Source organism: Rhipicephalus sanguineus, chromosome 7 (assembly GCF_013339695.2).
Source record: "Rhipicephalus sanguineus isolate Rsan-2018 chromosome 7, BIME_Rsan_1.4, whole genome shotgun sequence".
Lineage (NCBI taxonomy): Eukaryota > Metazoa > Arthropoda > Arachnida > Ixodida > Ixodidae > Rhipicephalus > Rhipicephalus sanguineus.
In genome coordinates this window covers 60,985,849-61,009,943 of record NC_051182.1, presented here as the reverse complement: position 1 = coordinate 61,009,943, position 24,095 = coordinate 60,985,849, and the positions used below count along the sequence as shown (strand labels likewise).

Sequence of the window (24,095 nt, the reverse complement as noted above, 5' to 3'; positions counted from 1 at the left end):
TCAATAGCTGGAACATTGAAAACAGCAGTCAATACAAGTTGAAATGAAATAAAATGAAAAGTTTTATAATCTCTGATCGGCAGCAAAACTAATTCCCATATACATGTAATTCACATGTGACACGGCAGGCTTACGTATCGTAAGCCTGCTGAGGTCGAAAGAGCGTAAAGTAAGATGGTTTACGAATATCGTTTATAAAATTACGTAATTTGCGGCGTAGGTGCTCTAATTACCTGGACAACTTACGCATATATGCATGCATAGTGTGTTCGTCACGACATAGTGGTAGTTTATTAACAACTAGATATCTGTGTCGAGGATCTTACAAAATAGCAGTGTTATTTATGTGTTAAAAGCGCTTTAGTATGCTTGCGTGTTAGTATGCTTGTGCAACAGGCATTTTCTCGTCAGGAAACTGTTTGTATTCTCATCGTAACTATGGGTTCACAATTTGTTCCATTACATGGGTTGTTGTTGCAGTGTCCGTTCTGAGCAGCTTCCCGGAAGCATCCCTGTCCGCTGTAGGAAAAGTCGTGAAAAGGTGGCTCATTGGCTCGAGCGACGGAGACGGCGGTCGTAACAGGATGCGACAGAAACGAAAGACGGCATCAATGTAAAGTCACCTTGACACCGTGCATGGCACCTCGACCGAAGGACATTTTTTTTTTTACTAATGTTAAAAAAATTAATTGCGATCTCTAAAGTTATACTTGTATCCGTCTGATTTTTTGTTGATCGAAGCGCTTGCGTGGGTGGGTGCCAATATTTCATACAGCGTCAGCAGCAGTTGTATTTGTCAATTTTAGGGCGACGATGTGTACACTCAAGTACAGTTGGGCTTAGTTGTCTTTAACAATGCAAACAAGCATATTTGTTAAAAATTATTTGGTTATTATTACGTCTCATCATTTGAAGCATTAATTCAGCGCAAACGTTTTCAATTCATCTCGTTTGCTTCAAGATTTGCGTAAAAATGTAAAAGTGAAATTAATATTGCTTATACCCCCCCCCCCTCAAAAAAATGACCCCTCCGAAATAATATATACTTGCATGAAATAAATGCAGAATGTATAGCGGTGAATAACGGCAAATGAGTGTTGGCCGTGCTTTTTTCATCGTTGGCAAGTGCTGAGAACGCGTGCGGCCCGAGGTAGGCACTGCCAAGTCTACACTCAAAAAAATATCCGTAATCTGCCTATAGAAAAGCGGGTGTGTCCTCATTAAAATTAACTGACTCTCACCCTTCGCAGAAAGCACGGATATATCACTAGTAGACCAGTAAAATTGGGCTACATAGTTTAGCATAAGGACGCTCTCTCCATCATGGCGAAATACGGAAGCAAGTAGATGATTACAATACAAATGATCCCTCTGTATGTCGATCAAATTCGACTGTATAGTTCAATATATGGATGCTCCTTCCATCCTGGCGAAACCTGAAGCAAATAGGTAATTACAATACAGATGATCCCTCTGTACATAAATATACATTCGTACAATTTTCCCTAACGTATATGGTCGTCACGTACCACCGCTATACGAATTCGAGCCTTGCAACTGATGTTACTGTACAAACTGTATTCCCTATTCTGCGCCAAGCAGTAATTTAGATATTTTTATTCATCATATATCAACCATATCAACTGCAGAGGGCGCACTGCAATTATCAATCACCGTCCACCGTCGATATAATGTTGCAACGGCAATACAGCCGTGGCTGGCCGTAGCGTTCTCGACGCGCGCGCGCGCTGCTCGATCGGGCTCAACCTGGCTCAACCTGCTTTGTTCGTCCAAGCTCGGCGTGGCTCAGCGCTGTTGAGGTGAGTGGCTGACTTTCCAACTTTTTTACCTTTGTACTTATAGCCTCTACCGCTAAAATCAATCTGTTGTCGCATACGCACGCTCGCGCCTAGGAAAGGCGGGAAACTATATAGCACAGACGCTGACGTTTTTTGCTACGCTTTGATCTCCGCACTGTGCAGGTATAATTATTAATTATATTAATTCCAATCTTTGCGGTAGTATTGTATATGCTGTTTTTAGGTGGAGCGCTTAATGGGTGTAGAAAATTCAGCATTACTGAAAATCGCCAAGTGATTGGGATGTATGTGCACAAAGTTCGCATTCCGAGCTTGGTAGTTATCACGTCGTGATCATTGTTTCTCCGCCGTAGTTCTATTACGCTATATTTTTCTCATGCGCCGCGTATTAAGGAATGTAATATGAAGTATGTGATCCAGGAAACGTATACCCCTATAGCGGCTTCCCAGCGTGCGACAGCATCTGCATGTTAATGGTTCATGACTTGTTACAGGCATCTCTGGCGGCGACGTACAAGTTCAAGTTCACGTGGCACAAGTACACAAGGGTAAGATTTCTTTTTATTTATATTGTCCTTGTTGGTCTTGGTCTACGGTTCCGAGACCTTGTCTCAAAGTGGCTTCTTCGTCACGCTGGGTGGCCGAGTTGTGCCGCCAAGTTCGAGCTGAGCAGTGCGGTCTTTAAGCGCATTTTTAAAAAATTTATCCGTTCTGGGCTAAAACCAGGCCCGTAGCCAGGAATTTTTTTCGGGGGGGGGGGGGGGGTACTAACTGAAAACCTTGACTATTTGAGAAAAACGCCTATTTTCATGATTTATTTTCGATAAAACACCATGTGTCATCAAAATTTCGGGGGGGGAGGGAGCCCGGGCCCCCTGCCCCCCCCCTGGCTACGGGCCTGGCTAAAACACATAATAATATTTGGGTGGTGTGTTAGAAATTAAACATTGTTTCTTTTATAAGAGGATACGAAAGCAGTGGCCATGCACAAAAAAAAAAAAAATCCGGCAAATCGCATGCACATGTGGTAATCGATGCAGTGTGATGCGGTCAGAGAGGACCTGCATTGTTTGGCTTTCAGACAAATCAAGGCATTCATTCAATGACATGTCGTTCACGATTGGATACTTGACATGCATGCATGCCTGCATGTTCATTCTGGTATGTACCATGCTAATGAAATGTATATGCTGGAATATACCACGCATGACTTATCATTTATGTTTGTCATACTTGTACTGTGCCAGTTTTGGTATATAACAAGCTAATGAAACATGTGCTAAAGCACCAGCACTTTCATGTGAATCATGATGTACATGACATGCATGTTATGATTTTTATGTTACAACCAGTCCCTTGCATTCGTCATATACTCATATCGTGCTATATCAATTTTGGCATATATCAAGTTAATGAAATGGCCACTAGCACACGAAGTCCGCATCATGTAAATCATCACATACATGACATGATTTTCATGTTACAACCAGTCATTGATGTTCACCATACACTAATGTAGTTGATGAAATACCCTCGGAGCACCAAGACCATTTCATGTAAATCATGACAAAAATGACATGCATGCATGACATGATTTTCGTTTTACAACCTATATTTTACATTCGTCATACACCCATGCCATGCCATACCATTTTTGGTATTTATCAAGTCAACAAAACGAGAGCAAGAAGTCGTAGGTGCCTAGATAGATAAATACCTTTAAAGTGCGTCTGGTTTGCTAAGAAATGGTTCTCATTTAGTATTTAGCTCTGTGTCTTATTTTCTTCTTGTGCACATGTTGTTCTTGTGCCGAGTTTCACGGTGTTCTAGGTGCGTGCATAGCCAGGAGGAGTGGGGGGGGGGGTCTCAGCAGTATTTAGACCCCTCTGTGCTGGTGCATGTCTGCTCAATGTGTGTGTGTCTGCTTGTGCTTGACACTTTCCGGTGAGCCTTTGTTTGTGCTGCTGGTGGGCAGCAGCTGCGAAATACGATCCAACCTACCCCGAAATCTGGGCACTGCCTACACTCCCCGTTGGGCCAAAGTACATCTCCATCAAGTTAGGTGGAAGCTGCCTGATGGCAGGGAGCACCGAGGCACGAGCACCATGTAGAAATAGGTACAACCTGTTGCTGTGTTATTCCTGTGCGTAAAATTCCAATTCAAGTAGCACACTTTCACCATCCTTTGAAACCATTCAACTTCGTTATTGTTCCTTCTCTGACAAGGAAGGGAGCAGCAACACTGACAGAAACTGTGGATGTGCTCAGTGAGGTATTTAAGAGTCATGAGTAGAGGCCGGATATTTAGGCATTAAAGAAGTGCGTTTTAGATGCGAAAATAGGCAGGCAAAACAACTTTTTGGGCTTCCAATATTGTAAATATATGTACAATAAATATTTACGTAAATGCAAGTAATTTCAAAAAGAAAAGGTGCGTGACCTCTATTTATAACAGGAAAACAAAAAATGTTATTGTTTAAGGTGGTACACAGGCAGCAACAGTTGAACGTAGCCGTGCGATTGTCCCTTGTCACGCACACTTTACACAACACGGTCTCTCTGCTTATGCTGTAGCATGGTGAGTCAAGTGTTCACTGTTGAGTCAACACACACCTCTGTGCCTTTCTTTTCGGCATGACTGAGAAGGGTAGGGCAAGAGCAGTTACCCAGATCGCTAAAAAGACCAGAAGGAGGGGATTCTTCCTATTGACCGGGTTGAATCACATAGAACCAGTTTTTGCCCTGTTGTTGAACACCTTAAAAAGTAAATTACAAACAAACAAAGCCGCATGCACAACACATTTTCCTTTCTTCTTTTACTCTTCACTCTCTTCTGACGGCTCTCTGCTATGTCGCCGGCGCGTCCCATTTCACTGCTGCTAGTGGTTGTTTCCGGGAGTTGGTTGAACTAGACGACAAGGATGAACCTCGTAGATTTCTGGACAGTCAGTGTTGCGCAGTAACATGAGTAACTGGCTCAAACTACACCGGGAAGTGAAACTTCAGGTTAAATAGTGTTAATATGGGTGCCGGTTCTGAATATAGGTATTGATAGGCAATTTAAAACACTATAAAAGCCCTCCTTAGCCTCTAATTCATGCTCATATATCAAAGTGGCACGATAGGAAATAAGGAACAAAATAGGCATTTGCCAAATATCCGGTCTCTAGTCATGACCAAATAGCTTTGTAAAGGCCTCCAAAAATGCTAATTCAATGAGATAAAATGGCTTGCCTTGGCTACATGATCTGCTCTGAGGAGCGAACACCTGACAACATGAGAGTCGCTGCCGTTGACAAACTCAAGCCACACTGCAGTGCAAAAAATTTGCAAGTCGGCTTTATGCTTTATGCAAGGTTTGTTTTACAGCCAAAAAGGAGTACATAGACAGGTTCTCCCGCTCCTAGTGCGCCCCCCCCCCCTAATCTCTTTCGATTGAAAGTGCACTAGAACAACAAACGCTTTTCATATATTGCTGCGAGACTGTCATTCCTCACAGGTCATGTGCAGTGATGGGCTCCAGGGAGAAGAGGGGAGGATATGCACTGCAGCATAAAAAAAAAAAAACGAGGAAACAGAACGTTGGGGGCGAGTATTGAATGGGAACAATAGTTTGTTCTGCTAGTCTGACCGAGGTTATTTGCCGATTGCCACGGTGGTAAAGTAGCTAGTAAAGTAGTGTCTTGGGTGAGTTAGCAATTCAATATCGGCATGATCACGCGGTGCATATGGAGCACAGACAGCAAAACAAACTCAGTGCCTGTGTTGTGTTCTCTCCTCATTCTATTTGCGAGGTACAATCATGTTGAGTTGCTAGAGCGTTTGCCTCCAGTACAAAAAATACAGCACTGGGTCAATTTCCAGTGCGGTCTTGTACCCATTGCTTTTTCTAATTCAGAAGAGGTACCCCGAGCTGATTCTTGGAGGTGTGGGCGCTCATTTCTCTAGATGGTGACCTCTTCTTTCACCACTCCCTACCCCTACAATACTGCGCCCTTTTCTCTTATGGGTTGCAGAAATAAGTGTCGTTCCTGACTTAAAACCACTATGTTGTTATTTGTTTAGAAGGACAAAAAAAAAACATTGTGGTGCACCTGTAGTCTCCCTGCAAAGGGAAAAGAGGAAAGCGCATGTAGCACAAGCTGTTAGTGAACAAGTTTGGAGTATGAAAACACTTTGAAATTTTGAAATCAGTTTCAACCACCCCCTCCCTGCCTTGGTGGGAAATCCTGGCTGGGCCTTGATTTCTCACTTATTGTATTTGTTTTCTGAAATGATAGCAAAAGGTTCTGTTTGGTCAGAAACAGCTAGTATGCGTACTTCGTTTTCTAGTAATTCTGTTCACTGATTAGCCCTTCCTGCAATGCAGCTGATGCAAGGCATTATCGAGACTGGCAGATAAACAAGCCTTGACATCCCCGAGTAGTGATGGCCACCTGTCGACTCTGCGCACAACATCTTCCAACATTAGTGGCATACTTTGACCATTTTCGTTTTCATAGCAGCATTGTTAATGGAGCCATTTGCCCCTCAGAGTCATGTGGTGTTGTTCTTAAAAGCTACTCAAGTTTGCGTTGTCATGTTTTAAGGCACCATAAAACAGCCAGCCATGAAAGGGAGGATGTTGGACTGTTGTGCCCCGTGTCATCGTGTGACAAGACACTTGCGACGCGGTCAGAACTAGTTTCGCACGTTGCTGAGCACTTTGATGGCAACACAGATGCAGTTACCTGCCCTTTTCCTCATTGTGTAAGTGTGTCGACTTCTGCTGCATCATTTAGGACACATGTAAGCAGGTATCATCGTCAAGAAAATGATGTGTTGCTGTGCTATGGACCTACAGGTGGAGGCATGGAACCAGGTTCAAAAATAATGCAACCATTGCCTGAAAATGAAATTTCTGCAAGTTTTCATGGCGCTGAGGGGGCTGAGTGCTCACAATTTTTAGACAGAAGCATGGAACTAGAGTCAGATTCTTTTCCGTGTACTTCTGAAAGTGAGCATGTGGATGATGCAGCACAAGTGATGTGTAAGGATAGAAATAATCACATTTTCATCGATAATTTTTCACTCTTTTTACTCAAGTTAGAATCTCAGCATCACTTGCCTGCTACAACTGTTCAGAATATTGTTAAAGAAATACAAAATCTGCACAGTCTAAATAAGCAGATGCTTCTGCAACAGATTGCAAAGAAGGTGCCAAGTGACCTACTACCTGATGTTCAGTCATGTTTTTCTGAAGATCTTCTTGAAGTTGCAACATCTGATACCCTCAGATCAACCTACTGTCGTCACAAATATTACAAAGAAAGGTTTTGCTTCCTCAAACCGACTGAGCTTCTATTAGGACTTAACAAGCAGAACCAAATGTCTGCGTATCATTATGTTCCTATAGAAGGTCTTGTGCACTTTTTGATGTCCTCTTTGCCTTTTGGTGGTAAGAGCTTTGTTGATGAAACCTTCTGTGACGACTCCCAGTTATGCCATTCCTTCAGGAACTTGGCTGAAAATGAAATCGGAATTATTTTGTATCTTGATGATTTTGAGATTGTGAATCCTCTGGGATCTTCAAAGGGAAATTTTAAACTTCTCGGTGTGTATATGACACTCAACAACTTGCCATTGTATTACCGGTCACGTGTTAACAATATCCAGCTGGTTATGCTCTGCCGCCAAAAAGATGTCAGAGAGTTTGGTCTTACCGAAGTGCTTAGGCCCCTAACAGATGACATGGTTCTTTTGGAAAAATCGGGAGTGACAATTAATCGAGCTCAGCATACTGTGAGGCTAAACTTTGTAGTAGGTGACAACCTTGCCAGCCATGCTGTTGGAGGGTTCACGCAAAACTTCAGTTCTTCTACTTACTTCTGCCGGTATTGCTTAATTACACGATGCGAGTTTGAGCAGAAACCACATGCGATAGGTGCAAGGCGTACAGTAGAAAAGTACAATGAATCTCTCAAACGTCTTGAAAAGGCCGGCACCGGGTCCAGTGATTTTGGTATTGTAGGCAATTCTCCATTTCATGTGTTGAAGCACTATCATGTCTGCAACTCTGGCCTCCCACCCTGCATTGCACATGACCTATTTGAAGGTGTCGTTCGTCATGACCTGGCACTGTGTATTAACTATTTCGTAAAAAACAAAAACTGGTTCACATACGACTATCTCAATAACAGAATTGTAACTATGAAGTACTCCACCAATGATATGCGCAACAAACCAGCAAAAGTACCCACCCTTCAGGTTGAGAGGCTTGTAGGCCACGCAATCCAAAACTGGACTTTCTTGAGGCTCTTGCCACTCTACGTGGGCACAAAGGTTTTAGATGTGACTGATTCCATCTGGCAACTTGTGGTTTTATTGGCCAACATTGTTGACCTTCTTATGGCACCAAAGATAACACCTGCCCAAGTTGCCCACCTTAAAATATTGACTGAGGATTACATAACGTCTAGAAGCGCCCTGTTTCCTCTTCACAAGATTAGGCCAAAGCATCATTATATGCTTCATTACAGTGAACTTATCCAACAATTCGGCCCTCTCTCCCATGTTTGGACTTTGAAATTTGAAAGTAAGCACCAGTATTTCAAGGAGTGTACACGTAGTACCAGAAACTTTAAGAATATAACGAAAACTCTCAGTGAACGTCACCAATTGTGTCAAGCTTTTCAGGCTGCAAAAGGCTCGTTTGCTTTGCAGCCTGAGGAGTTCACAGATATGAGCATCTCAGAGCGGTCAACCATGCTGTCCCGAGTAGGCAACATAGCTTTGCCTAAGAGCACACCATTGAAAAAAGCTACTATAAATGGCTTTGTGTACACATGCGATGACTACATTCTTATTTCGGGGACACGTTATGATGTGACTTTTGGTTGCATTGTCAGCATGTTCAAGCATGATGGCAAGTATCTGTTTCTTGTTCAGTGCAAATTCGCATATCTTGAGCCAAGTCTTTGCTTGTATGTGTTACAGGAACAGAGTGATGAAGCAGTGTTAGTGCAGGCATCAGATCTTCTTGATTGTACGCCGTATGTGCCATATTTTTATAATGGCAAGCCTGTCATTAGACTAATGTCTTCCTTTCCTGAAAGGTTGTGCTGAGCAGCTAGTAGTTTTTTTTTTCCCTACATCAGTGCCTTGCTGAACATGCTTTCCTAATTTTGTATTTGAAATCAATGAAGCACATGTTTAGTTGCTTGGAGGTACAGATGCAGTGTGTTTAGCAGAACTTATTGTTTAAACTTGTGTGTGATTTGTAAGTGAGTCAGTGGTGAATTTTTTTTTTGTCTTTTTTCGTTTGTTTAGAGTATTTCTAGCTTTCTTGCGGCATGCTTTTGCCCCAATAAAATCTGTTTCTTGTAAACTCATTGTGCAGGTCATCATGCCTATAAGTTGTAATGTAATGATATATTGTAGTAGCCCGTGACTCGCTGTCGCAACATTTTAAATAAAGGCAAGGTCTAAGGGAGGGACAGGGCATCAGTGTTGCCCCTCAACTCAAGTTTATTACAGAAAAGCAATATAAAAAAATGGTTTGTTGTCTTATACCCCTCAGCATGCACAAAATGATTACCTTAGAGCAAATACCTTGGTGTTATGAATATATTTTTAAGGTACCGGATGCTTCAAATTTGGAAAAAAACAAATAAGCAGTGTAATGCAACAAAAGAAACTGCGTTGGCAATGAAAGTGCAATTATCTTTACAGAACCAGCCATTTTGCAAGGCAGTAGGCATATATGTGACCGTATAAGAAGTCTAACAAAAAAAAAAAAAGCCTTTCAACGCGATTGCATTAAACTGCTCGTTTCACAGAAATTCCGGCATCTATGTCGGTGTCATTAGCTGTGAGTGAAAAATCTGCATTGACCATGAGGAAAAATTGGGGATGGATATAAATAAATAAATATTTTAAGAAACTTCAGCTTGAGTGGGAATCGAGCCCATGCCATTGCTTGGAACTGTCCCCCCCCCCCCCCCACACACACAATAAAAACCTATATGAATGTCATGTAGTGCGAGGAGTCTCGTTAACGCAAGTGACGTTGCGGGGCAGAAGTGTAGAATGACTCCAGGCATCAAGACATGCGAATTGTGCAGTGAGTGACTGATTTAAAGGTGCACCCATTACAAAGTGCTCATACATTTAATAATCATCATCGGCAAAAGCATCAACAACATGAGCAACTGCGTAGGGTCACATGTTGCCTTATGCACGTGTATAGCATACGTCGCTAATTTGTAAAAGGGAGAATTATGGCGTAGTGGGCACTACTCAACTTTACTTGAAGCAGGCATTCTAGGATAGTTATAACTGGCCAGTGCAACTAGCAGAGACGTTCTTTTCCTTGTGGCATGGCGTGTATCGAGAAGCGAAGCCAGGCTTGCGATTGAGAAAGCAATGCGAATGGGGCCTGATTTTTGTATCGCTTCCCTTCTTCAGACGAAGCTTAAGTGCCCTCCAACTTTTTTCTTTTCAGCAGCATGGAACACTTGGAGTAGCTGAGCCCTTTATGATTTAGAAAGCCCACACTATCATTCACAACTCTTTTTTTGTAGTGCACTAAATACCGTATGACTACTGTGGTCTTGAAAATTGAGAAAAATTTGTAGTAGGCCTTCTTCAAGCAATACGAGAGCGCCCTGCGGACATGCGGAGAACTACAGGAAAAGTGTGTACGTAAAGCGAGCCAGTTGTTCGGTCGCCTGCTAGTTGTTTGCACCCTGGGAGCACGGAACAAAAGGAACATGTTGCAGCTTCATGACCATTCTTGCATGTATCTCTGTGCATGAAATGTGAAGGGAACAATGCAGTCAGTGTAGGCATTACCAAGTGAATGTGTATTAGATATAGCAGTTACATGGCATGTGTGTTACCGTGTGCTGGTACCGTTAAGGCATACTATCATGAGCAACATGAACTGGAATATCGAATTCATGTTTATTCAACGATTACTTGTAATGTACTGATATAAACGTGATGCATTGAATTGTTCGAGACGCCTTTCCACTTGAGCATTGAGCATCATAAACACTTCTGCACTTGCCAACTGCATTTAGCCGCTATGGCCTTTAAAAGGTTAATTGAGTGCTCCATCTCGTATTGCTCAGGATTATACCTGTTCATGGTATGGCCACCTGTGAGCCAGCATGCAAAAACGCAACCGGCGTTTTCAAAATGCTACACCTGCAGCTAGTGTCAACAAAGTATGATAGAAGCTTAACTTTTCTTACCTGAGGTGGGAACCACACGCTGACGTCTAATAGTGTATCTTATTTTACTAAATGCCGACTGTACTCTCACATAATCTCTAAATATCAGAACCTCACCCTGTGATTGACTACAGTGTTGGTGGACATAGATTGCAAGAGTATCCGTGAATTGCCTTGACCGCCCGTGGATTTCATCTAGGAAACCATGCTGTATCTGTTTGTTTGTATTGTAAGGCATACGGCTCCAAAAATAATAATAATAACGATGCTTCTAAACTGGTCCAACAGTGGCACGTGGAATCACAAGACAGATGGAAGTCATAGCTATCGATAAACACAGAAATTCATGATTGAATTGTGCAGAAATATGTTGCACCCGGCCAAATTCACTTGATCTGAGAACTGCTGTCACGGCACAGGTGGAAAGCTAAAGTGTGAGGCCCGTGCACTCATCTCGGCAGTTGATGCAGCGTACACACTTTTCCTGTGAGTGCTTGCGAGCCTGTTGGTGGTGCTTCCATGCTTGAGAAAGGTCTATTGCACAATTTTTCAGCAAACTATGATGTTCCCTCAAGCTGATATACAGGCATCATCCAGTCTGCCCTGTGAGTGTACTGGACACTCTAAATAAAAGGAGTATAGTACCTAATATTTTATGTGCTGTAGATGAAGTTCATGCCATAGTTCACGTGGCATTAGCTTCTACCTGGACACTTCTTCCTTGTGCACTTTTTGTACTTTCCTTAAAGGAGCACTGACACAAAATTTCGAAGGCGAGATAATGAGTGAAATAGATGTATGTGGAGCCGTACACCACGTCTACGAAATATCAAGGGCCAATATAGCCTAGAACATATTTAAAATCAATTTTAAAGTGCATGCCGCGCGACTGAGCGAGATGCGGGCGCTTCGCGACGCCGACATCAACGCGGGGTGTGTGTAAACAAACCTACGTCCCGAGTTTGTGTTGGCTGGTGGCTGGTTGTGCCGTGGTACCTGCCATTTCTTCCTCCGTGCCTGCGGCTTTGCGTGTGCTAGTTGTGTTCTCTTCCGCTGTTCGCTCGTCGTGCCCGTTGGCAGATGTTATGGCCCGCTCACGCTAGCGGCAAGCCTGCCGCAACGGCGCGGTGCCGCAGAACGTCGGCCGTCGCCGCACGCGCGAGAGCTGTCCAACTTGTACGGCAAGCTTCGCCGGCGAGGCATTCGCGCCTCCGAAAAACATGGCAGCACTGCCAAAAGCGGTTGTCGTCCACTTCGAATCTATCAAGTGGCCGCCGTGCGCTCTGTAACGTGTAAGTTCCGAACTGATGCTTCCATTTGCTTTAGATTCATGTCCTTAAGCTTCGACAGCAATGTATTCGTCCCGATTCGGCGCCGTTTTTGAGAGCCATAGTCAAATAATCCATGCTGTAAGCTTAGCGAGTCGAGATGGGCGCTTCCGAATGCTCGGAGGACATAGATTACGCGTTTGCTAGTTGTTTCTAATCCTCCATAGCTGGCGCCACTTGACCTGGTTCAGCGCCCACCGCATCCACGCTCGCGCGCCGCCTACGTCACAATTTTGCGTGTTCACGTGGCCAGCTGTGTTTTCCCGGCCCCCGGAGGACGCTGCCTAGCTCGGTGCTCTTTGAAACCGAAACTGCGACTGGGCACTCTAAAAACGTCTCTAAATAAATAACCGTCGCGCACTCGCACAAACGAGGTTTGCAGCCGTGATAAGTGGATCATAAGCTATCTATTGCAACAAAAAAAACAAGGTGCAAAATTTTTGTGTCAGTGCTCCTTTAAGGTAAACACAGAAATTCATGACTGAATGAATTATGCAGAAAGGCATAAGGCACAAACGTGACGTGGAACATAATGCCACTTTCTTCAGGCTGTCGAAAATGAAGGGCTTATTAGATAATAGCAATCTATTCCACATATCCTCCTCACAGTCTTTCTGTAGGCAACATTTTTAGCTCTTGTAGGAACTTGTTTTCAAGGAAATGAAATAGGGATTCTGATGAGGAGACTATTGTGGATCAGAGTGGCTCTATAATAACAGATGTTGCAAAAACACTTTTAGCTAATATGCAATGACTAGCCTGTGAAAAGGGAAATTGTCATTCCCAGCTAATATTGCAGACATACTTGCTCACTTGTAAAAGTAGGCTTATGTCCATAATTGCACTTGGTCATCTTCAGAATCTTCACAAACGTTAAGCTGGCTTAGCTTATTTTTGTGTCTAGCCGTGGGGTTGCTGCTGTGGACTCTTGATTTTCCAGCATGCTACTGAATTGCTATTATGCTAAGAAAGTTACTATGTATGATAATGCCAATTTAATATGTCACAATACTGCGAGGTTACTTAAATGGCCTTTTGTACATGAAGGTAGTACATTCAGTAGGTGTCGTTTTTCTCACTTGCATGGTAATCTCATATCGAAGGCTAGATACAGTTTACTCAAACCGGTAAGATGTTTAGTTGCCTCTTTTGACTGGAAGCTAAACAATTTGACAGAAGCGCCTGCCTGTTTGGGTTAATTGTGCAAGACTTTAGAACGGCTCCAAGCAAAAAAAAAAAGTCTATATGCCCATTAGGTTTGAAAAATGGTTGGGTATTTCTTTTCTTTTTTTTTCCTTTTCTGTGAGGCTGTCTTCTGAAATAATTTATTTAGATAGGCTGCTTCTTGGAGTTGGTGAAAATCGCTCTTTCTTTCCTTCCATCATGTTTCAACGTGTGAAGCGTTTCAGTTCTTTTGAATAAGGCATTCACTACGGAAGCTTCGAGTTTTGCCAGGTGGGTTGAATTGCAATAAAAGTGGCAGCCTGCATATACTGGTTTGTGGTAGACCAACAAAGGTAGCCTCCTCTTAGGCTTGCTAATTGATCAAGGAATGGGAGTGATCTACTGTTTCTGCATTCACAAGTAAACTGAATATCTAGTTTAAGGAGTTTAGGTGGCTGAGTAAGTTTTATTATTTATGGTTTCTCTATAATTATGTGCCTGGGAAACGCCTGGTTTCAGGTGAAACGTGCTGAGAGCTCTTCGTTTTTCATAGTGATGATGAATGATGCCCTCACTGGAGCTCCGTTTATCTGTGGGGGAGCGCCAGTGAGGGCCTTAATTTTGTTAAACATGGCCATCATCACCACGAGAAACGAAGAGCCCTCAGCATATTTTAACTGAAACAAAGGCTTCCTCAGATACGTAAATTATCATAAATTATAGTGATATCACAAGCCAAATGCTTGCTGAGCTATTGATACTACGCACTACATATTCAGTTCACTTGCAAATGCAGAAAAGACTGATCACAGCTCCCATCCCTTGATATATGACTAACAACCCAAATAGGAGGCTCTCTAAATATTTCAGTCAACCACAAACCAACATATACTGGCCTTTACTTAAATTTCAGCTCGAACCATTCGGGAAGCCAAAAGCATCAGTAGTGAATACTTCAGAAGAAACAAAGCAAATTGCATGTTGGAATCCCACAGAAGGAAAGAAATTAGCAATTTTCACTGAACTCTGAAAATACAGCCTACCCAAATCGCTTCCTTCGGAAAACAACACAGCAGGAAAAAAAAACATTTCCAAGAAATGCTCAATCTCCCTGTTTCCCCAGAAATGAATATATCTCTCATATGTTTTAGGTAGCAGTGCATGCATCGGGCAAATCTTAAAAGAAAGCCTAATTGTAATGCACAGACCAATGAACACATCCTATAGCTTCTACTGGCACCCAAACACCATGCACCAAGACAAAACTCAGCAGTTGTCTACAAAATGGAAGTGCACACTCCCAAGCAGCATACACGGGCGAAATGAAAAAAATCCACCAAAAGAATACAGCGGCACAAAAACTGTCAGAACCTGCTCTAGATTATGCAGCCCCCTAGGGAGACAATAAAAAATATGCAAACTACAAAATTGCTCTTCAAGAAACGGGAACTAGCTGCTGAGACCAACCAACAGAAACTACTATTGCGGAAACCTGCGTGCATTCGTAACCCCAAGAACAATCTTATCCGCTTCAAAGGAAATCGTCCCACTGTTTACATGCTTGTTCTACAAGCAAAAGTAAAATAGTGAGACCATGAACGTACTGTCACGTTTCGAAACGCATTTAAAAGGTGCAGCTTGCGAACTCTGCAGTCATTCTCTCCTGAAAAATAAACAAAGTTAATTCTAAAGCTTCGGGAACCAAACAACCCCCTCCCCCCTCCTTTTTTTTTCTTTCTCTCTTTTTTTTTTGTTAGAGCCATTCCAGTCTTAACTGTTTCTGACTGCACTAAGTTTTGCAAAAAAAAAAAAAAAAGCAGTTGCTGCTTTTAGGAGCAGAGTTTGTTTGCAAGAGGCTCTGCTGCAGTTGAATATCAACTTTGCTGTGCAACATTCAAAGGCTAACAGTGTTTGTGTGTACAACTGTGATACATCAATTGAAAGGTATTATTTATGTCTAAAGCGGTGTATCTGTGAAACTTTTCGGCACAAATCTTGCTCTCGTAAACCAACCAAACCGCCTCTAAAGACAGTTTTGTTGGTTTATTAGTGTAAAAATATTTTGGGCATTGAAAGTAAAAGTTTGCTTCGTTATTGCAGATACAGCTATCGATCATGCCTCTATTGAAGATATGGAGTGCGGATCACACAATAAAAAAGATGATCACCGCTGAAACAATGGCTGATGTTATCGAGAAAGCAGAGGAATACGGGATCTGCAACTCATGCAGTGCAAAGGTAAAAACTTGAAACGTGCAATCTCTTGCTAGCTATTTTCTAACCAAGAAGTTTGTAGGCATTTTAGGGTGTTTACATTGTTACACTAGGCTGCTGCTTCTTGTCAGTTACTAATGCAGCAGCAAGCGGCTAACAGCTGCACCAAATTATATTGAATGTGTTCCTTTCTGCCTTCCCACCATCAAACAGCATTTTAGCCAAAAATTGCACTAAGCTTATGTGACAGAAGCCTAAACTGCCTGACTTGTAAAGCCGAAACGAAAACCTTAAGTACATCATAATCATGATGGTAATGAACTAAGTGGTCACAGCTATTCATATATAGCTGGTGCAATTTATCCCATGTGTAGCAGTTATTTTTTGAGTTCTTCACTAGCTGGTGTTTGTGTTCAGCTACTGTGCAGTTAATTTCCTCACATCACTGTGATGGCGAGCATGCCAAAGAACGTTTTCAGGGGGGGGGGGAGGAATCAGCGCAGCTTGTACTTAGTCGCGCAAGGCTGGGTCACAGCAGAGCTGCTGGGCACCTAGCTGCTCTGGCTTGGCTAGGCTTTCACCCTCTCACCATCCCTTGCTATATTGTACTATACATGGCTATACAGAGCCTTGGAAGCAAATATGTATATAGTGTGATGTCTCAAAGTGTGCGCCAGCTTCGGGTTTTTACTGTCTCTCCCAAGTAACTTAGTTTGTTACATTGACAAAGTAAAATGTTTGTTTCAACAACCCAACCACATATTTCCAAACAAAACAAATAATATCTTATAGTCAATGTTTGAGCTATGGTGCTATTATTTTGCAACAGGTGTTTCTTGTTGATTGGACGGAACTTGACGAAACAGTATTCCAAGAAGTTGTTGCTCAGCTACCAATGGACCAGAGGATTTTCATTGTTGCAGAAATTGTGCCACCTGCAAGTCCTCCTGTGCAAGGTTCGTTAAAAGTGCTTTTACTTGTAGTTGACATTGAAAAGTGATATGGCAAAAAACAGGACTTATAAAAAACAGGATTCTTATACTAGGGGTGTGCAAATATTCGAAAACTTGAAATAACAAATCGAATAGCATTCTTTTCAATTCAGTACTCGAATCTAATAGTGCAAATTCGAAATACCAAATAATTTTAGAATATTTTTGGAATAATCAGCAACGACGAAAAATGTTAGAAGGAACAAGTCGTTAGAACAGTGAATGGTAACATTTCCTGTTTTCATCTTTGAATTACCCAGATGCACACAGCCAGAGAAAGATAGCAGTAGCAAGAAAGAAAAAGAAATAGAAATAAACAGAGACGAAAATGAGATACGAAAAAAAAAACAAAGAAAGAAAAAGACAAAGAAAGAGAGGAAGAAAGAGAAAAAGGCCCAGCTTCGTACTTCCTTCATGCTTGGCACCAACCATAGTGCGAAGCTGCCTTATTTTTTTAAAAAAAGCTGTTGCTAAAGTACCACCTTGAATGCTGTAGTCACTTCTATATTTCAGCCTGCAGTTACAAAATATTTCGAATTGCTGCTGTATAGGAGCTTGCCTTAGTTTAAATAATTGTGTTTTTTTTTTTTTTTGTCGGTTAGAAGGAACCGTAATGTCCCTTTGTTGACACTTGTGAATATTTGTTTCAAATCAAATGTCATCAAATTTTTTGACTGTTTTGAAAATTGTAAACCTGACCAGTCTAGGGCTGCTTTGAAGATGGTTGTCTTACAATTTGAAGACTGTTCGAACAGTATTCAATTTGTATTCGTATTTGATTTGGTGTCATCACTATTCGATCCTTATTCAATTGGTTCTAAAATTCACTATTCACACACCCTGAAGGAAATAAAGCCTCCTGATGTGTAGAAAAAAGGGTTTATTTACAATAAACCGCAGCCTGACTCTGTGGGTTGCTGCTGTTGTGCATGGTTCCAAAGCACGAGAGAGTTCTGTTCTTTGTCGATCTTGTTCCTACAAACTGCCCTGCGTGCAGGTGAATGGGCCTTTAACGGTAGTTCCACTCGGTAGTTTATGGAGATCTGATATTCGAACAATGTTCCATAGGGGTCTGGGCTTTCTCGACCCTTGTAGGAGAACGAGTCGCCCTTTTTAATTCTGAAGTACAACGGCGCTAAGTTGGAGCTTTGCTTCGTCTTTGAGGCATGTTGTAGTAGCCACGCTGTGATGCGGTCAGTAGAGTTTGGCATACAGTGAGGTGGGCATTCATGTTCTTCATAAGCAAGCCCTTTGGGTCCTGTTCGCCAGACAAGGCCAGATTCATGCCAGAAGCTCCTCTTGTTAAATATTCAGATGGGTTCTCTTCATCTTTACTGTGGAGGAATCCAACATGCTGCGTGTGTCGTCTAGGCGAGAGGTTGCCTGAAGCGTGAAAGTTTGGTGTTGCTTATTCGCGGTTCTTTGCTGAACGAAATCTGCACCATTCCCCGGACTAGACGACAATACGTCTGTGTCAGGGTGCCATACCAGTCCCAAGGCTTTCGGTACTCTTTTCAGTTGTTTGAGTTGTAACTGCGGAGGTTGCGTAGATTGCATGCTAAAGAAGCATAGGTCATTCAAAGCCCATTTGTTCAGTTTTCATAGATGCACTTGAGAATATCTTCATGGCTTCTGACTGCAGCTTGCATGCGTCTTCGACGGAGTCTGTTTCATTGTTTTCCTCCTGGGTCTTCTATGTCCATTAAATTTTGTTCCCATAATTTCTAAATAACTGGTTGTCTGTTGTGATGTTACGGTCTGTTACCTGCCACTTTCAGTACAATAGCCTCATTGCAGTGCATGGAGATAGCACAAGAGGTGACTGGTCCATGTAGAGTCCAGCCTAGTGTGGTCTGACGGCTTTGAGTCTGTTGTCCAAATTATGTACGTTTCCCATGACAAATGACCAGTACAAGTCTTTGCCGATCAAGATGTCGACAGCGTTTGGGCTTTGACCTTGATCGATGTCGGTGAAGTACTAATAGCCTTTGTGTTTGAGCTTGTCGATGAAATCTCTACTTGTTCGTGAATGGATTGGTGGCTGATCGTTGTCATGACGAGAGCTTTGATTCACAGTGACTTGCAACCACGTACTGAACTCAGAGTGACAAACGCGCTGGTAGGTCTTCTCGTCATGTTGTCCTTGAAGATATCCCTCTGCAAGACTCTCGTGATTGAGTGCTCGACACTGCGGACACGAAGGTCGCGGGATCAAATCCCGGCCGCGGCGGCTGCATTTTCGATGGAGGCGAAAATGTTTGAGGCCCGTGTACTTAGATTTAGGTGCACAGTTAAAGAAACCCCAGGTGGTCTAAATTTCCGGAGCCCTCCACTACGGCGTCTCTCATAATCATATGGTGGTTTTGGGACGTTAAACCCCAGATATTATTATTAATGAGTGCTCCACAATGTTATTTCCCAGCCAATCGCTTAGTCGCGAAACTGCACTGACTGCCTCTATCGAATAAAACTCAAACTAGGCATTTACTTTCTGGGCCGGCTGCCTAAGCAACAGCTGTTTGGAGGTATACACACCGTTTGGCATTGCGAGTTCCAGTCACCTCCAGTTGCATTGGTTTGGTAATGTCGGGACCGCTAGTAAAGGTCATCATCAGAGGGTCGCACATTGTTTCTGCATGGCGCTGATTGCACTTTGTACATTTAACTTTTCACCTGCAATCTTTTGCTAAGTGATGTTGCAAGGTACAGCGGAAGCAGCGACCAGCACTTAGTAGTCGTTTTTCTTTTGCTCGAGAGGAATCTGAGAGTCTCACTGCTCTGTATAATGGGTATTCGAGTCACAGAATAAGCAGGCATTCTCTTGAGGAACTGGTTTTGCAGATGAGCAAATACTCTGTAGTTGATGTTGAGCCACGAAGAGGATGTCGTGCTACTGCGAAAACCTTTAACTTGGCCCTTTGACGCGTCCTCCTTTACAAAAACATACGGGACTGTTCTTTCTCGAGTCTCTGTTTCTGTTTGATAAAAAAACGCAAGGACTAAATTGCTCGCCTTCTGTTCCTGACTGTGCGTTTCTTGTTGGCCTGTGCTCCACCTTGTCCTCTTTTCTCTGAAACTTGACGTTCAGTGGTTTTGTTGAAGTCGAGGGCTATGCTGTGAGGAAGCACTGTCAGAGGATGGTATACAGCATCAGTGGCGTAAATAAAAAAAAAAATCAGAAAGGGGGACAACATCTTGTCGTGGTGGCCATTTTTTTTTATAAATATAGGTGCTATTTTTACTTATATAAAAAATTAGATATTTTTTAAATAAAAATTAAATGGTGAGCATGGGTGCCCAGCTCATGTAATTGCATTGTTTTATTGAATCTTCTCTGAAACCGGTCGAGCGACAGTTGCAGTTTCAATTGTCTCACACAGCGGAGGGGTATTGAACACAGGACCTACACACTACAAAATAAACAGGTATTACAGAAAGTTAAATGCAGTATACTTAACTGCCAAGCAATTCAAACATATGATGTTTGAAAAAATAAATCTGAATTGGGGGGGACATTTGCAAATGGTGTCCCACCGTCCCCCGGGATTTACGCCAGCGTACAGCATTGCAGAATAATTGTCTTCCAATACACCGAGAGTCTTGAGGGCGCACGTCTGGGACTGCACCATGTTGTAGAGGTATCGAAGTCCTCGAAGATCGGTGAAAGATTGCACTGGTTGCATGTCGATGAGTCACTGCATGTGAGCCTGAATTATCACGTCAGGCTTGGCAAAAGCGCTGTTTCAGAATGTCCAAGGCTTCACAATAGCAGCTTGCAGTTGCTGAAAGTCCCGTGATCGCCAGTGCCGGCATCGTTGGTAAAAACCGAACGTAGATAGGTGAACCTGTCTACGTTGGAGAGTCCATTGTTGCTGTGTATCAGCTGACTGAACTGCTCCCGAAAAGGTGTCCACAGTTACTCAATGGTTGGTCATCGAATTTCATGAGGTCGATTTTCGGAAGTTGGATAGCGGGCTGGGGCGTGCGTTGCACGGGTTCGGTCGACAGTAGTGCACGCTTCTTAAACTCCTAAGTTGACGTATCCGATACCAGAGTTTCGCGGACTTCACTGTGGCTCGATCATTGTGATCCACAACCTGGTCAAGCTCTGCCGGGAGCTTCCGTGGTTGACAGCAGAGGGACGATGTGGGAGTCAGTTGCTCTCAAGTCGGTGTGAAGGTGTTTGAGGTGTTCGTGAGGATGCAAAGCTCCTCTTCTGTAACACTGTCTTGAGTGAGCATTGCTTCTATCTTGGTGATAAGGTGCGTTAATTTCAATCTCTTGGCTTGGCGCTCAGCTTGAGTGTTTCCATGTTTTGACTCCGTCTTGAACTGCTATAGGTTGGTACGATGAATCCATAGCAGGAAGGCGATTACCTTGCACCTGTACCTGGGTCCATCGATGTCGTTCACTGCTTCGAATGAGTTTCGGCACCACTTGAAGGAAATCAAGCCTCCTGATGTGCACAATAAGGGAAGTTTATTTACGATAAACCACAGCCCGACTCCGTGGGTTGCTGCTGTTGCGCGTGGTTCCGAAGCACGAGGGAGTTCCTCTCTTCTTCGTCACTCTTGTTCCGACACACCCCTAACACATACCCATATTAGAGCTGTATGGGCTGTGCATTGTGTGTCCTTGTTTTTCATTTTACCTCTCCAAGCAAAGAAGGCAATCATTTATGCCATGCATTTTTTTTCTGGCTTCACTAATTGTGGGCTAAAAGTGCCTTCATAGTGCAATTCGGAATTTCATGCATCAATTATACAAGGGTAGGGGAACAAGGACTTGCTTTCTTTGTTAGACACAACCTGAACTAGAACCAACAGACAATCAAGCCAAGGAAAGTATAGGGACGTTATTTGTAGTAATTATGCTATAAATGTGAAGAAATTCAAGTGAAAAAAACTTGCCATCGGCAGCGAACAAATTTTACAAGTGTCGTTTATGCATAATAATAGGCTAGCTTTTATGTTGTTCATGTTGCCATAGTTCTACAGCTTAGCAGCAGCAGCAACTTTGAAACATGCAGTTTACATAACAGGCTTTATTGTGAAAGTGTAGTGTATATATACATTGAACTGCACCTGCACAGTTGAAACAAAATTGAGTCATATCCATAGGTCGGCAAACTCACTCATGAGTCGACTAACTCGGGCTCAGATCGGACCGTGAGTCTGAGTGAATCCAGGTGAGTATTATTTTGGTGAGTGAGTGCGAGTGAGTTCAGCTGAAGAAAATCTTAGTGTTCGAGTCCGAGTGAGCCCTAAGCACAAAAATATATTTCTTGGGTCAGTCTGACTGAGCTCAACCTTGCATAGCCGACTTGTTGTCCTATCTACTAATCTTCGCATTACTAAGAGACTTATATCGTGTACATTTATACTCAAGTCTATTTACAAATGTCAGCGCACGAGTGTTCATGCGCCACCTCAGTATTATTGAACAGAGGCGTGGAGTTTGGGGGGGGGGTGCCTTGACCTCCCCCCGCAAACTCTTTCATGGGAAAGTTCTTGATAAAATGTCTTGTGTGAGTCGCTTATTTCATAAAAATGTCCTTACTGGATTGAAACCGCTTATAATATGTATTTGAAGGTACAAGATCAAAAGGCACATCGTAGAGCACCGATTAGTGGGATATTGCCGTTAAAGAGCAATTTTAATTTTACAATAACGGGCTCATGAGTTGACTCATTCAGGCTCACTCAAACTCAGGTCAAGCCGTGGGTCTGAGTTTGAGTGAGTCTGGCTGAGTCATATGCTGGTGAGTTTGAGTCCGAATGAGTCCGGTTGAGAAATTCAGTGAGTCTGAGTGAGTCTGATTGAGGAAAATTTTGGTGAGTCTTAGTACGAGTGAGCCCTTAGAGCAAAGTATATTTCTTGAGTTAGTCTGAGTGAGCTCCAATTTTTTGCCGAACTGTGGTCCTATCCTGGCATAACTGCTGCCACTGACTTTGTGAGCTATCTGAGCTATTCTCCTGTCTAATCAGTGCCTGTGTGAAGCTGAGTGATCATTTTAAATAACGTCTATGAATTCAGAGAAATGATCTGTTCAAACAAAATCTGGAGCAGAGCTTTGTCTAACATCGTTTGCCAGGTAGTAAAAGAGGCCAGCATGGCAGGAAGGCACGAGGTACATTTTCCATAAACTTCGAAGTTTCAGTTAAAAATATATATTCATTCCTTTTGTAGCGGTCACTCATTCCATTGACAAATTGCAGCTTTTAACTTTGGGTGTCTGACAACATTAGAGCTTCGATGCAGTGAGTTTGTTAAATGAGCATGCATTATGGGGCTCTATTTGCCACTACAGATTAGGCCTAACAACACTGGAAGCTAGCAAGCCTTCAAATTTTTGAGCTACTAGTATGGTAGTGTAAAAGCTTTGTACTGACATGCAGAGGTGCGGCGGTGGTCAGAGGTTGCGGTGCTCAGCTGCTGACTCGAAGGTCGCAGGTTTGATCCTGGCTGCAGCGGTCTCATTTTGGTGGAGGCAAAATGTTAGAGGTCTGTGTACTGTGCTATGTAAGTGCACGTTAAATACCCCAGGGCTCGAAATTATATTGGGCCTTCCACTACGGCATGCTTCATAATCATATCATAGTTTTAGCACGTAAAAACCAGATATATTATTATTATTATTACTTACTTACTACTACTACTTACTTACTTACTTACTTACTACTTACTTACTTACATGCAGAGACTTGTTTTACTGCTTGCATTTTTGCAATTTGTGTTCGTAAAACATTACTTTTCTTGTTTCAGACGTCCCAGAATCAAACAGTACACCTGTACGAGAGCCAACCAGTGACATCAACATCCATGTATCGACAGAGAAGCTTCCCAAAGATCTTCAGGGCGCATTGAGTACAGCAGCATCTCCTCTTCACCCTAAACATCGAAGGGAACTAGTCCGTTGTGTTGTTGACCAAATGCTAGCTGTGTGCTCTAGGCCAAGAAGAGAACTTATTAGGAGTGTGGCTGAGGAAATGGTCAAGGCATACCCAGGCTCCTTGAAGATAGGAGGCATCAATGGCTCCTTGCTTGGTCGTGGCTATGACTCATTGTTTCAACAACTGAGGCAGAGAGTAGAAAATATTCATCGAGGCAAGCGAGGAATCCATCATCGACTCCTGTGTCGACACAGAAGAGCGCAAAGATGTCGTACGGCTGCATGAATTGGCAGCCGCGGCCGGTTTTACACACTGATGAGCTTGATGAGAAGCAGCAATTTCTTCAGCGTGAAGCGCGGAAAAGTCCAAAGGACATGGATTTTGTCCTTTAGCCATGGTTGTACATGGAAGATACATATGGGCACAACGGCATTCATAAAACAGTGGGAGTCCTGTGCACCAGCTACAG

The 24,095-nt window shown here is 42.8% G+C and overlaps 1 protein-coding gene across 1 annotated transcript; it reads left to right on the top strand.

Annotated features, from left to right (window-relative positions):
• Nucleotides 1-1,937: 1,937 nt before the first annotated feature.
• LOC119398717 (uncharacterized) lies at nt 1,938-23,911 on the top strand. Its single transcript, XM_049417405.1, has 4 exons — nt 1,938-2,368; nt 15,628-15,765; nt 16,571-16,697; nt 23,499-23,911. Exons 1-4 carry the CDS (start codon nt 2,288-2,290, stop codon nt 23,909-23,911), a joined length of 759 nt encoding a protein of 252 aa, XP_049273362.1. The 5' UTR covers nt 1,938-2,287.
• Nucleotides 23,912-24,095: the final 184 nt, after the last annotated feature.